Genomic DNA, 13,629 nt, shown 5'->3' on the forward strand with positions numbered 1-13,629 from the left:
TCACCATCGTTGAATCCGGCTAAACCCGTCCGTGGATTAGCAGAGCAAAGCTCAGTTAGCTAGCGGGCGCCATCCGGTTGTGTTCCGATAAGTCAGAGCCGAGCAGCGAGGCCGCTTTCGGGAGAGCTGACGGCCCAGTGCAGGCGCCCGGCTCCCTGAGGGCGGCAGGAGCCGCACAGACCCCCCTGCAGCGGGCGTCGGCGCCCACACGACAGCAGACGAACCCCGACTCTGGGCCGCCCCCGGGGTCCAGGCAGCCCGAGGGGACGCCGAGCCCTTGGGCCCCATGGCCTTCCTCCATCGCCCCAGGGCCTGGGGGAGGGCGAGGCCTTGTGGACCGAAGAGACTCGCTCTCTGTGTCTCCCCCAGGCACTGCCCCACTTCTCTTGTGTCTCAAAGTCTCCTCCAGAAGAAAAAGAGTAGCTAATTGAAATCCAGCCCCTAAATATGCTCTGCACACAGGGAAAATTGGAAAAGGGCAGGGCGTGAGGAGGGCTCGGTCCTGAGGGCCCAGGTGGGGCCCCGCCCCGTTCCTCGGTCCCTCCCTGCAAAAAGCACCCTCTGGTCTCCGGGCGTAGCTCAGCTTTGCCCAGACAAAGATCAGTGACGGAGAAGCTGTGGCTGTTGAAGAGCCGTGTCTCCACGCCACCCTGGTTTCTGTCACGAGGAGGAAGGTCAGCGGGTGACCGCAGCGTGGCGGGCCCTGAGGACGGGGTTCTGCACCAACACACCGTCCCCTAGACGGTCCAAACAGACGTCTCTGTTTATCCGTGTTGACAGCATCGTCAGATGAAATTACCCTGCAGCAGCTTGGGGCTTTTCGAGTCTTAGTGATGGACTTCTATTCTCCAGCTATTTTTAGGGCTATTAATCACCACATTCCCTGCGTGTTCATCAGTGGAATGTCCTGAGTCAGGAGCTCTGATGGACAGCTTGCAGGGTGACCCAAGAACGTGTGTTTGCAGGTTGGTGTTGCACCGGACCTTCGCTGGGTCCTCTCCACTGGGCCATTTGGCAAGTCAAGGACCCAAGCTTTGTGTCAGGTTCTGGACCTTTTCTGCTGGATATTCGCTTGTGGTCCAGTCTACTGTGGACACCTCTGGAAATGCCCTGGATGTCACGTGGCCATTTGTATTGGCATTTTTTTCCTTTGGTTAAGTCTCTGGAGAAGCTGTGAGAACCCCTCCCTCTCCTTGCCAACTGGATTAGGGGTCAGAACAAAACAGAACCCAAACCCAACTGTTATGGAGTCCAAACCTGTGTTGCTTGCCGCACAACAGCCCAATAAAAGAGGAGATGAGTTGTGGCACAGAATAGTGACTTTATTCAGAAAGCCAGCAGATGGAGACAATGGCAGACCAGTGTCCCAAAGAGCCATCTCTGCCGACTTAGAATTTAGGCTCCTTTTATACTGAAAGGGGGATGGGGTTTGGCTGTTTGTGGTGAACTTCTTGCTATGGGAATCTTTGTTCTCACAGCTGTCCACGTAGGTCAGGTCATGATGTTCCTGTAAATCTCCAGTGGGAAAATGTTATTCTCTGGTCTGCAACTCTTTATCTCTGTATGAATGAGAAAGTGTTACGCCTGTAAAGGTCTGAGCCTTGAGAACGTGCTGACCTGTGTATTTCAAGCCACAGCCAACATTGCTAACTCATAGCGAAGGCGCCAGAATACAAAGGTTACAGACCGAGGTGGAGTCCGATCCACCTCCACGTTACACGATCTGCAGAGACGACACAGCCGGGCCCCAGCCCCATCCCAGCAGTTCCGCCCTGCCAGCGAGGCACCGTGGTGGTTCCCACTGGGGGCCGTGTGGAGAGGGCACAGCCCCTGGCGGGCATCCGGCTCGCTCCAGGTCCTCTTGTCTCAGCCTGGCCTCTGCTGCGGGCTCAAGGCCCTGCTCATCTGGGGACCCGGGTAGGTCACAGCCCCCGCTGGGGGGACGGGGCAGGGGTGAGACCGAAACACTGAGTCCCAGCCCTATCGGCCTCTGCAGCCTCTGGAGACTGGTGCCTCCAAACCCAAGTGAGTATGAGGCTGCGTAGCTTCCTGAGATGATGTGGTGGTGAGTGAGGACTTTAAAGGGATTTGGGGAGCACACAGATTTCAGGCACTGTCCTTAGGCTGAGCTTTTGCAGACGTTTTGATCAAAGGTGAGTTAAATTGTGTTTAAATTTGCCCAAGTCCCCACAGCCCCGCAGTTTCTAACTTGCTGTGTTACTGGCATCACGTTCACTTTTAGTGTGTGTACATTTTACAGATATGAAGAAAAATGCGCACAAAACATCCACTCATCTGAGATTTTATTGGGCGCTTACATTGCGCTAGAGACGCAAAACCACGCGGGGGCTGGGCTGCCGCAAGGGCGGCGCGGGGCAGCGGGGCGCTGCCGCTCTCAGGCCGCTGGATGGTCGCCGGCGCCCAGGGTGGGCGTGCAGGGCGGGGCTGGCCGCGGGGGCGCCTCCCGGGAGCTCTGCAGCATCTGATTCCTCCTCTCTAGCTGCCGAGCCCACTCGTCGCGGAGCCTGGGGGCAGCCGTTTGGGCTTAGTGAGGACCCGGCACACCGGGCTGCCCGCGGCCCGCCCGTCTCCGAGAGCCCTGCCTGCCCGCCAGGAAGGGCCCCGTGGGCTCCTCCCAGAGGTCGGGACGCAGCGCTCTGGTCGGCCTGCCCCACCCAGCACCCCCACGCGGGCCTCGGGCGCTCGCTTCCCGGGACAGGGGCCTGTGATGGGGACCACAGCACGACACCCAGTGGTGACCAGGGGGAGACAGGCCCGGCCTAGGGGGTCAGGCCCCCTAGACTGGACATGCCCTTGGGCCCCATGTGAGCACGGGGTTTGGGCTGGAGGGAGCGGGTGGGATGGGAGCCTGGCCTGGACCGACCTCCGGGGCTGCAGGGCAAGTTGGTGGGAAGTGCCCACACAGGCGCTGTCCCGGCCGGGACCCAGGGAGGCCAGGACAGCCCAGACGGCCTGGGGGCGAGGGCGGAGCTGCCACCGCCCAGGGGCGGGGCTGGGGGCGGGCTGAGGCCCCTTCACCAACGTGTCTCCTCGGACAGGTGAGGCTGTCAGCCCCGCCCAGGGCCTCAGTGACTGGCAGGGCAGTGCTGACCAGCAGCCTGCTCCTGGGACCTTGCCCCGTGGGCTGAGACCCTGAATGTCCAGGGCCTGATGGTACCCGAAGGACAGGGAGGAGGCCACGGAGACCCAGCAGGGATCCTGGGCCAGGAGCCCTTCAGATGAGGGTTCTGTGCCTGGACTTCCGCCCCAGGAGGCCAGGTGAGCACAGTGACCAGCTCTGGGGGGCCACACGGTGTGGACAGGAGGCGCCACAGCCCCATACCTGTGCTGAGTAGCCAGAAGCACTGGATGAAGTGGGGGGGGGGGCGCAGCATGGCAACCAGACCTCTGGCCACTGGCAAGGTCAGCACCAAGGCTGAGCCCTCTGCAGTCGCCAAGAATCCGCCTTTCCAGCCCAGCTCCCAGGGCAGCAGCTGCTGGTGCTATTTGGGGACTAAGGTTGGGGCCACTTTGGAAGTTTCTGGCCATCTGAGTCTTTGTCTTGGTGCAAATTATGTGCTAACATTCCTTCTTAACTGTCCACTGCTCAGGGTCACCTAGGACACACCCCTCAGCACCCACAGGCCCCTGGCATCCACTCAGAAAGAAAGTGGAGTTGGCTTTGAGTCTGTAAATCAAGCACATATGTGACAAGGAGCAGGATGGACTTGCTGATTGATCCTGCACCCAGTGGGAGCAACTGTCAGAAAAACAGATTAAATCAGATGAACCCTGCAGAGCAACTTCTCACAGGACCCTCAGGAGAGTGGGGATGAAGGGATGGGGTGATGGAGGGATGGGGCGATGGAGGGATGGGGAGATGGAGGGATGAGGTGACGGAGGGATGGGGAGATGGAGGGATGGGGTGGTCCTCTCTCCCACTGGGGACTCAGTGATGTATTTCTGAAGCTGAGTCAGCATGGCTGATGTTCAGTGCTTCGTGCGCACCCCTCAGCTGACACTGGTCCGGGGTAGGAAGCGGGTGGCAGGATCTGTGCACACCTGCATCCTGAAGGCTGGCGGCCCCGGCACAGCTGTGTTTCTCTGCCCTCAGGTTGCTGGCACCGAGCTCACCTGTCCAGGGCGCTCCTGCGGATCCTCATGTCCTCCTTCTGCAGTAGTTCCGTGTGAAGCTTGATTTTTTTCTCCCAAAACATCTTTAGCACATCGGCATCGTAGGTTACCCTTCCATGGAACCTCATGGTGTAGCTTTTGCTCATGTTCTGGATAAAGGAGAATGTGCAGACCTGTCATGCTGTGCTTTGCTGGCTTGAGAGCTCATGAAAGCAGCCCCTTACTGATAAGAAGGCGGCTCCGCCCTAGACGTCTCCCTTGCCCCCTTGCACCTTCCTGGGGGGTCAGACTGTCAGCCGCTCACAGCGCATTCATGACCAGTGGCCTTGACGTCTTCTGGACTGGTTTCCTGGATTAGGGGATGTGGCAGCAGGTGGTAAATCCCATTTGGGGCCCTTGGGTGTTTGGAAACTTAAGTGACAGCACCTCTTCTCTGCTTCTTGTGTGGGTGATCCCAGGCAGAGCTGGCTGGCGGGTGTGTGGTGCTCACACAGCGGCCGCCCTGCCTGAGCCCTGAGCTCTGGGCTAAGCTGTGCGTCCGGCCCCAGGACGACGGAGTGCTACAGAAGTGACTGAGGCTCAATGAGGTCACCAGGGGCCTGACCCGTAGGACCAGTGTCCTGACAGGAGAGGTGGTCAGGACACAGACCACAGCGGGATGCCCTGCGAGGACCCGGGACCTGCCAACGGGTGAGGCCTCAAGGGAAGCCACCCTGCCCACATCTGCGTCCCGAGTTCCGCCTCCAGGACGGCAAGCGTCACCTTCTGTTGCCAGCGTGTGGTGCCTCCCAGCTCGTCACTGTGCTCACCGTGTCTCCAGCATCTGTGAACTTGAGGTCCTGGTGTCCGCCCTGCACACCCGCCCCCACATGCCTTGTTCTGACACCCTAGTGCTGGGTCTGGGCCTCCTGGTGCAGATCCACTAAGCAATCCAGGACCTGCACCCCCTCCGTGGGGGAACCCGCTCTCTGGGCCAAGATCCACCTGCCCTCTGCACCCAGGGTGGGGTGCCAGACAGCCAGGGACGGCCCTGTACCTCGGGACCCCTGGAATCCCACAGGCCTGCGCATCCTCCGCTTTGCCTCCCCTGGGCCTTCCCACAGAAACCACGGTTCCCTCTGACCCTGCCACCCTCCCCTGGGAACCGTGAGGGACAGACTGTTCAACGAAGTCACAGCCTCATCTACTGGCCTTACTGCATCACATGTTTTGTATTAAGACCCCTCACTGCAGGATGCAAGGTGGACACTGGTCCAAGAGAAGACTCATAGGGGATTCCAGACCTCCTTGTGGACCCCTGAGACCAGCCAAGGTCATTCATTCCAAAGGCACCCCTGGCATATTTAGGAACTGAGATCAAGATAAGATTCCGGGGACAGAATGCAAGGTTTTTCATCTGGAATTGGCTGTTGTTAAAACCTCTGACCATGGGAACTGCAGGACCAACCAGCTCCCTCCCAGCAGAGCAGGTCGGGGGCAGCAGTGGACAAAGCACCCCCCCCCCCCGCCCCCAATGGTGGCTTCTCTACTACTCCTTCCACACGGCTTCTAACCGCATTGTGAAGGGGCCTGCCTCTACAGCTCAACTCTTAGGCCACATTTGGGCTTTCAACCCCCTTAGCTGGTCAGACTCGACTTTGAGAATTCAGTCTCAGGCACAGGTGTTTGTCCTGAGCTGGCGACGGTGGTGTGGGTCGTGTTGTGCCCGTGGTTAGCGTGGCTGGGAGAATCTGCCCCCCTGCAGGACGCTGACCCTGCTGAACCTGCTGCCATTTGTCACGGGGTTTCTCAGAGGCCAGAAGGAAACCCTCACCCCGGGCTTAGACCCACAAGCCAGATGCTCTTGTCTGAAGGGATGGAGAGGCGACTTTGCTTAGAGAAAGCCTGAAGCTGTGTTTGGCGGGAAGATGGTGAGATGCACAATCTGGGACCTTTGTTAGAAGCTGTGGGCACAGGATGCCTGGCATCTGGTCCTCTGGGCCGGTAGGTCATGCCTCTGCGTCTGGGCGGGGGCCTGGCTGAGCTGAGCTTTGTAAGTGCCCGGGGCCTCGAGGCCAAGGGCCGGGCCACGTGTGGGACGGAGCCCACAGGGTGGAGACCAGTGGAGCCCTGTGCAGAAGGGCCTCCCTGAGCCCCCAGTGGTCTCAGAGCACAGCGTCGGGCTTCAGCACCATGCCCTGGCAGCCTGGGGTGTGAAAGGAGCTCCCGTGTGTGTTGCACGCTGCATGTGGTGTGTGGGTGTGAGTGCCGGGGAGCCACCGCTGGGGCCTGGACATTGGCTGACCCTTGGGACACAGGGCTGGCCGTGGGCACAGCTGTGAGCAGCTGCAGCCGGAGCTGGGAATCTGAAGGCCACGAGCCCTGGAGGAAGACCAGCCCAGGCCCACGTGGTGCACAACGGGAGCCAGGGGAGGCTGGCTCAAGGCCTGCAGATCTTCCTGTGGAAGCAGGTAGGGGCCAAGTTACCTGTGACGTGCGGGCCAGGGCACAGGGCAGAAGCAGGGGGTGCTGGCGTGGGAACCAGAAGAGAGGGGAATGACCCGCCACCCACTTTGGGGTCCAAGGGCGCTCGGGAGACCAGCCCTCCACGCTCAGGCACAGGGGGCTTGTGAAAACTAAAGGAGAAGCCACAGCCTGGTAGTAGATCCGTTAGAAACATCTTTAAGTCTCTGGAGCTGCTGGCTTGCTGGATCAGGGTTTGCGAGGCCGTGTGACTAACCCCAGCATGCCGAGCCCAAGCCTGCACCTGCTGGGGTGTGATGGAGGAGCAGGGAGACATTCGCAGGCGAGAAGGGCAGGGGGTGGAGCCGGCAGGGCCGGGAGGGCGGCCATCCTGACACGCTGGGGAGGCGGTGGGGGACAGGCTAGATTTGGTGGGCAAGAGCAGCCCAGCCGGGGCCGGGCTCCACTGTGACAGTGAAAGTGGGCCCCAGGGAAGACCCCTCCTCACTCACGGACCCCAGGCGGCCACCCTCCTCGGCCTGGGAGCGGCCCCTTCTGAGTCCCCAGAGATGAGCCCTGCTCCACCGTCAGGTCTGCACTGTGAGGACCCCACCCCTCCTGACCACCTGGCAGGGCCCTGGGGCCCCCATGTCCCTGCAGGAGGTTGGAGGCCATGCACGTGTACTCACAGAACAAGTGAGGCAGTGAGTGCGCTCCGTGGGAGGCGGCAGCAACAGCTCTGAAACTAGCCATGCTGGGGGGCAGATGGTGGAGAAGGAGGACCCTGAACTCACCTCCTCCCACAGACACTCAGAGTGACAACCACTTCAGAGTGACATCAGTGAGAACAACCAGAAGACTAGCAGAAAGGGGCCCCCAGGACTAAAGACATAACGGAGGACCCACAGCCAGACAGGCAGCAGCGGTGGGGACACAGTATGTGGAGACCCGCACCCTGTGGCCTGCAAATCACCAGTGGGATGGATTTCACAATTGCAGAGGTTTCCCCCAAGGAGCAGGTTGGTTTGAGCCCCACGTCGAGCTCCTCAGCTTGGGGTTCCTGCACCAGGAAGACGAGCTCCCAGAGTGTCTGGCTTCCTTTCAGGAGAGCCGGAGGGCTGCGGGAACAGACTCTGCTTGTCCAGGCTGGGGAGACCCAGGGCGGGGTGGCAGTCTGCAGGAGCTGGGGTCAGACACCCCTGTTGATCCTGGGGTGCCTCCGGGGAGGCGGGGGCCTTGCGGAGAGCCCTGGGGCACAGGTGCTGGCAGCAGCCCCTGTGGGAGGCTTATTCTGCCACGTGGACACCGGCGCTGGCCAGCGCTGCGTTGGAGCCCTCGTCCTAGCCTCTGATGCCAGCGGCTTAGCCAGCACGAGCTGTCAGCACCAGTCCTCTCCCGCCCACCACTGGCTGGGCACCATGCGCATGGGGACCCAGCCCTGCCTGCAAGCAAGACCAGGGTCCAGCCCCAGCCACCAGGGGGCCAGCGTCAGCCCTGGGGGCTCCCCCCAGCCCCACGCTCGGCTGCTCTTGATCCACCCTGAGTGCCTGCAGGTTGGAAGTCAGCCACGTGGGGGGCTGGCCCTGGCTTCCAGTGGGCTGGCCACTGTCCTGCCCCACAGGGGCCACACAGCTCACTGCTCAGGAGGCCTGCCCTGCCCTTCAGGGGGTCTGCCGCAGTCAGCCCCCCATGACAGAAGGGTCCACGCGGCCCACAGAGGGGCCCTCCTGCAGCATGGAGCTCTGGAGACTGGAGGCGGCATGCCGTGGGCCCCCAAGGACATCTCTCACCTAAGGCCACTCCTCCAAGACTGGGAAGAGTAACCAAACACCCGAACACAGAGAAACGAACACAGAGAGTTAGGCGAAAGCAGGACGCAGAGGACCTCAGGAAAAGAACTAAACACAGTGAGGATCAGCCACCTACCTCATAAGGAGTTCATGGTTACACCGAGAAAGATGCTCATGGGCTCAGAGTAAGGATAAACACAGTGAGGATCAGCCACCTACCTCATAAGGAGTTCATGGTTACACTGAGAAAGATGCTCATGGGCTCAGAGTAAGGATAAACACAGTGAGAATTTCAACAGAGAGATAATGTAAAGAGGAACCAGACAGAGCTGAAGAAAACAGTTGCTGAAAAAAAGCATCAACACTAGAAGGAATCAACAGTAGATTAGATCGTGCAGAGGAAGGGGTCTATGGTCTGGAAGACGGAGTGGTGAAATCATTGGAGCTGAACAGAAAAAAGAAAAAAGGAGTAAAAAATGAGGCTAGTTTAAGAGATTTCTATAACAACCTCATATATAGGGGCCCCAGAATGAGAAAAGAGGGGGAAAGGAGCAGATCACTTCTTTGAAGAAATAGTTGCTGAAAACTTTCCTGACTTGGGAAAGGAAAAGGACAGCCAGGTCCAGGAAGTACAGGGAGCCCTAAACAAGGACAACCCAAAGAGGCTGGCATCAACACATTATAATTAAAGTGGCCAAACTAAAGATAAAGATAGAATCTTAAAAGCAGCAAGAGAAAAGCAGCTAGTTACCTACTAGGAATTGCCCATAAGACCATTAGCTGACCTTTCAGCAGAAACTTTGCCAGAAAGAAGTGGTGCTATATATCCTAAGTGATGAAAGGGAACCTACAACCAAGACTACTCTAACCGGCAAGGCCATCATTCAGATTTGAAAGGGAGAGAAAATCTTTACAGATGAACAAAAGCCAAAAGAGTTCAGCACCACTAAACTAGCCTTACAAGAAATGTTAAAGGGACTTCTCCATAAAAACTATGAGAGAGAGAGAGAAAAAAATCTCACTGGTAAAGGCAAACATTGAGTAAAAGTAATAGAATAGCAAGTTATAAACCTAGTAGGAAGGTTTAAAGACAAAAGCATTAAAATCATCTATGTCCATAATAAGTGGTGAAGGTGTAATATGTGACATCAGCATACTAAACATGTGTGTGGGAGGTAATAATGTAGGGTTGTTAGAATGCATTTGAACTTGAGGTCATCAAATTAAGTAATCATGTATTTCTATAGGTTGTTATATATGAACCTCATGATAACCACAAATCAAAAGCCTGTAACAGACACACACAAAGAGAAAGGAATTCAAACATGACATTAAATAGCCATCAGGTCACAAGGGAAGGAAGCAAAAGAAGAAGCAGCAAAAAGAACTGCAAAAGCTATTGGAAAACAACTAACAAAATGGCAATAAGCACATACCTATCAATAATCACTTTAAATGTCAATGAACTAAATGCTCCAGACATAGAGTGGCTGAATGGGTGGAAAAATAAGACCCATGTATGTTGCCTACCAGATGCTCACTTCCACTATAAAGACACTCACAGACTTAAGGTGAGGAGATGGGAAAAGGTATTCCATGCAGATGGAAATGAAAGGAAATCTACTTATATCAGACAAAATAGACTTTAAAACAAAAACTGCAACAAGATATAAAAAAAAATATTACATGATGAAGGGGTCAGTCCAGTAAGAAGTTATAACAACTGTAAATATGTTTGCACCCAACATAGAAGCACCTAAATACATGAAGTAAATATTAACCATAAAGGGAGAAATTGATTGACAGTAACACAATAATAGTGAAGACTTGAACACCTAACATATCAAAGGGATGGATCATCTAGACAGAAAATCAATAAGAAAACACTGGCCTTAAACTATCCATTAAACCAGATAGACTTAATAGATACACACATGTATGTTGTTGTTCAGTTGCCCAGTCATGTCCAACTCTTTGTGACCCCATGGACTGCAGCACGCCAGGCTTCCCTGTCCTTCACTATCACCCAGAGCTTGCTCAGACTCATGTCCATTGAGTCGGTGATGCCATCCAACCATTTTATCCCCTGTCATCCCCTTCTCCTCCTGCCTTTATTCTTTCCCTGCATCAGGGTATTTTCTGATGAGTCAGCTCTTCACATCAGGTAGCCAAAGTATTGGAGCTTCAGCTTCAGCATCAGTCCTTCCAATGACTATTCAGGACTGATTTCCTTTCGGATGGACTGATTGGCTCTCCTTGCAGTCCAGGGGACTCTCGAGAGTCTTCTCCAACACCACAGTTCAAAAGCATCAATCCTTCAGGGCTCAGCTTTCTTTACAGTTCAACTCTCACATCCATACACGACCACTGGAAAAACCATAACTTACATATATATTTACACATGCATACATATATTTTTTATCTGAAAGCAGCAGAATACACATTCTTTTCAAGTGCACATGGAGCATTCTCCAAGCCATAAAAGAAATCTCAATAATTTTAAGAAGATTGAAATCATATCAAACATCTTTTCAGACTATAACATTATGAGACTAGAAATCAATTAAAAAAAAAACTGCAAAACCAACAAACTTATAAAGTCTGAACAACATGCTCCAAAACAACCAATGTATCACAGAAGAAATAGAAAGGAAATAAAAACAATACCGGGAGACAAATAAAAATGGAAGCACAGCAATCCACAATCAATGTGGTTACAGTGACACAAATCTGCCTCAGGAAATGAGGACAGCCTCGAACAGCCAACCTAGTCTCATGCTTACAGAACTAGAGAAAGAAGAGCAAAGAGAACCCAGGATTATTAGAAGGAAAGAAATCGGAACAATCAGAGAGAGTGGAAGTCAATGAAAAGAGACTGCCCAAAAGACACAGTAGAAAAAGAAACAATGAAGCTATGAGTTGGTTTTTTGAAAAGATAAACAAAATTGATAAACCTTTATCCAGATTCATCAAGAAAAAGAGAGAAGACTCAAATAAATAAAATCAAAAATGAAAAAGGAGAAGTTATAACTGACACCATAGAGATAAAAGTGATCAGAGGAGATTACTATGAATAGCTATGCACCAATAAAATGGATAGCCTAGAAGAAATGGGTAAATTCCTAGTATTAATAACACAATCTCCCAAGACTGAATCAGGAAGAATTAGATCAGGCTAATTACCTGTAATGAAATGGAATCAGTAGTGATAACAAACAAACCAACCACAAGAACTCCTGACAAACAAAAGTCCAGGGCCAGATGGCTTTACAGATAAATTCTACAAAACATTTAAAGAAGAGCTGCCACCTATACGTCTCAAACTAGTCCAAAAATTTAAAAAGGCAGGAATGCTTCTTAATTCATAATATGATGAGGTCAGCATCACCCTGATACTAAAAAGAAAAGACCCCTCCCCAGAAAGAAATGGGTCAATATCCCCTCTGCCAATGGTGAGGACCCCGAGGAGAGCATGGGCCATGGCCAGCCCGCCTACTGCCAACCTGGGGCCTCAGTCTCTCTCCTGATCGCAGCCCAGCTGCTCACACGCGTGTGGCCCTAGGCCTCTGTCTCTGGCATACACACGCGTGGCCCCGGGCCTCTATCTCCAGCACACACGAGCATGGCCCTGGGCCTCTGTGGCGGTGGCTCCCGCATGTTCACGTTCCGGGGAAGCAGAGCCCAGCCTGCCTGGACGCAGGGCCACTTCATCAACCTGGCCTTTTCCCGTCGCTGGGCTGCTGACCTGAGTCCAGAGGGAGTGGGCTTGGTGGAGGAACCGCTCCCCATGGAGGCCGGCCTGGGGTCCAGGAGGCTGCAGGAGGAGGAGGCCACCTTCCACTGTGAAGGCCTTGGTCTCTGGATGTGGGCATGCCTGGCATGCAGCTGCCCGAGCCCTGTGCTGCCCTGGGAACTCCGGCCATCCCAGGGCTCAGGGATCAAACAAGGGGGCCTTTTCTCCTCCCGAGACAGCCCTCTGCCCTTGAAGTTTAATGTGTGAACCTTTGCCCAGCCCGTGTCCAAGATGCATCACCCTGCTGGGGGGCTCCGGAAGGTTCCGGAACCTGGCCCAGGCACCCAAGGACAGGGACCAGGGGCATCTTCCAGGTGCTCCTTGTGACATCATGAGGGTGTTGCTGCTGCTGTGACCTCCAGCTCCGGAGGCAGGGGTGAGGCCAGCCTGTGAGGGCCATGGGGTGGGATCCGAGGGGGCGGGAGGGTGACCACTTTGTGGGGGGCCCTGTAGACCAGAGAGGCTTAGAGATGCAGCAGTTTGTCCCCAAGGGCCAAGTCCTCCAGAGTCAGGGAAGCCGGTGATTAAGTGGGCAAAAACTTGGGCTGACGGCGTGGGAGGGGATGGGGGTGCTGACTGTGTGTGGGGCATCCACTCCACGGTGGGCCTGTCCTCTGGGAGGAGCGGGGTGGGCGCTGGGCTCATTCAGACCCGGGGAAACCTGGCACTTTAAGGGGAGCTCGGCTGCTCCTCTCTGTGGAGCTTCCCAAAGACACGGAGTCTCAGAGCTCTCACTCCAGGGAAGCCCAGCTCCACAGGGCAGCCTTCCAAGTCCTCACAGAGCAGGAATGCAAGCAGACAGACAGACAGACAGACAGAAGAGGTCACCAGAAAGCAGTGGGTGGTGGACAGAGACACACTGCCGTTGGTCCTGGGGTGGGAAGCAGGGACAGGGAGGCCACGGATGGGGTCTCTGGAATTCTGAGTGGGAAAGGCTGCGGACAAACGTAAATAGACCCCCAGAAGATGCGCGTGCGGCCCGGCTCCCATGCGAGCCCACGGCGGGCTCACCCGCATCACCTGGGGCTTACTCTGCGGTCCTTCCGGGCTGCTCGGGCTGCTCCTGCGGGCGGGCGTCCTCCTGTGTCCCCAGCGCCGGGCTGAGTCTGCCCCTCCCTTTTATACCGGCTCGGTGACCCGGGGCCTGGCGCCAGCTCAGCTCTGGGAAAGACGAGCTGCCTTCCGACCGGTGGCCCCTGGAGACGCGATGGGCCCCGAGGGCAGCGGAGACCGTGCCCGCGCGCCGGCTTCTGCCGGGATCGCGTTCGCGCCGCTTTCTCCTCCGGTGGCCTGCTCCTGGGACCCCTGGGAGGCGGAGGTTTTAAGAACACAGCTGTCATCAAACCCCCTTTATCCTAAGACGTGTGAGCGAAGGTCTCCAAACAGTACAGGACTAGCTCTTAGTAAAGCAGCCAGGCGTAAGGAGCATTTTTCTTTTTTTAAACACTTTTATTTTATATTGGAATACAG

General features: G+C 55.6%; 1 protein-coding gene across 5 annotated transcripts; it reads right to left on the bottom strand.

The window, feature by feature from the left end:
• Positions 1 to 2,292: 2,292 nt before the first annotated feature.
• FAM240C (family with sequence similarity 240 member C) lies at positions 2,293 to 13,260 on the bottom strand. 5 transcript variants are annotated; one of them, XM_043878459.1, is made up of 4 exons: positions 13,180 to 13,260; positions 7,550 to 7,694; positions 4,135 to 4,283; positions 2,293 to 2,525 (listed from the first exon to the last, which is right to left on the bottom strand). In XM_043878459.1, the coding sequence occupies exons 3-4, from the start codon at positions 4,278 to 4,280 to the stop codon at positions 2,396 to 2,398; spliced, it is 276 nt and encodes a 91-aa protein (XP_043734394.1). In that variant the 5' UTR covers positions 4,281 to 4,283; positions 7,550 to 7,694; positions 13,180 to 13,260; the 3' UTR covers positions 2,293 to 2,395. The 5 variants fall into 5 exon arrangements, with proteins under 5 accessions (XP_043734394.1, XP_043734395.1, XP_043734391.1 ...); XM_043878460.1 differs by having other exon boundaries at positions 13,191 to 13,243; XM_043878456.1 differs by having other exon boundaries at positions 13,171 to 13,241.
• Positions 13,261 to 13,629: the final 369 nt, after the last annotated feature.

Source organism: Cervus elaphus, chromosome 20 (genome assembly GCF_910594005.1).
Source record: "Cervus elaphus chromosome 20, mCerEla1.1, whole genome shotgun sequence".
NCBI classification, from domain to species: domain Eukaryota; kingdom Metazoa; phylum Chordata; class Mammalia; order Artiodactyla; family Cervidae; genus Cervus; species Cervus elaphus.

Excerpts from the sequence above, each read along its gene's own strand:
- FAM240C (XM_043878459.1), bottom strand. The coding sequence starts at position 4,280 with ATGAGCAAAAGCTACACCATGAGGTTCCATGGAAGGGTAACCTACGAT. Across the intron at positions 2,526-4,134 it reads CGCAGGAGCGCCCTGGACAG|GCTCCGCGACGAGTGGGCTC; the intron begins GTGAGCTCGGTG and ends GGCTGCCCCCAG.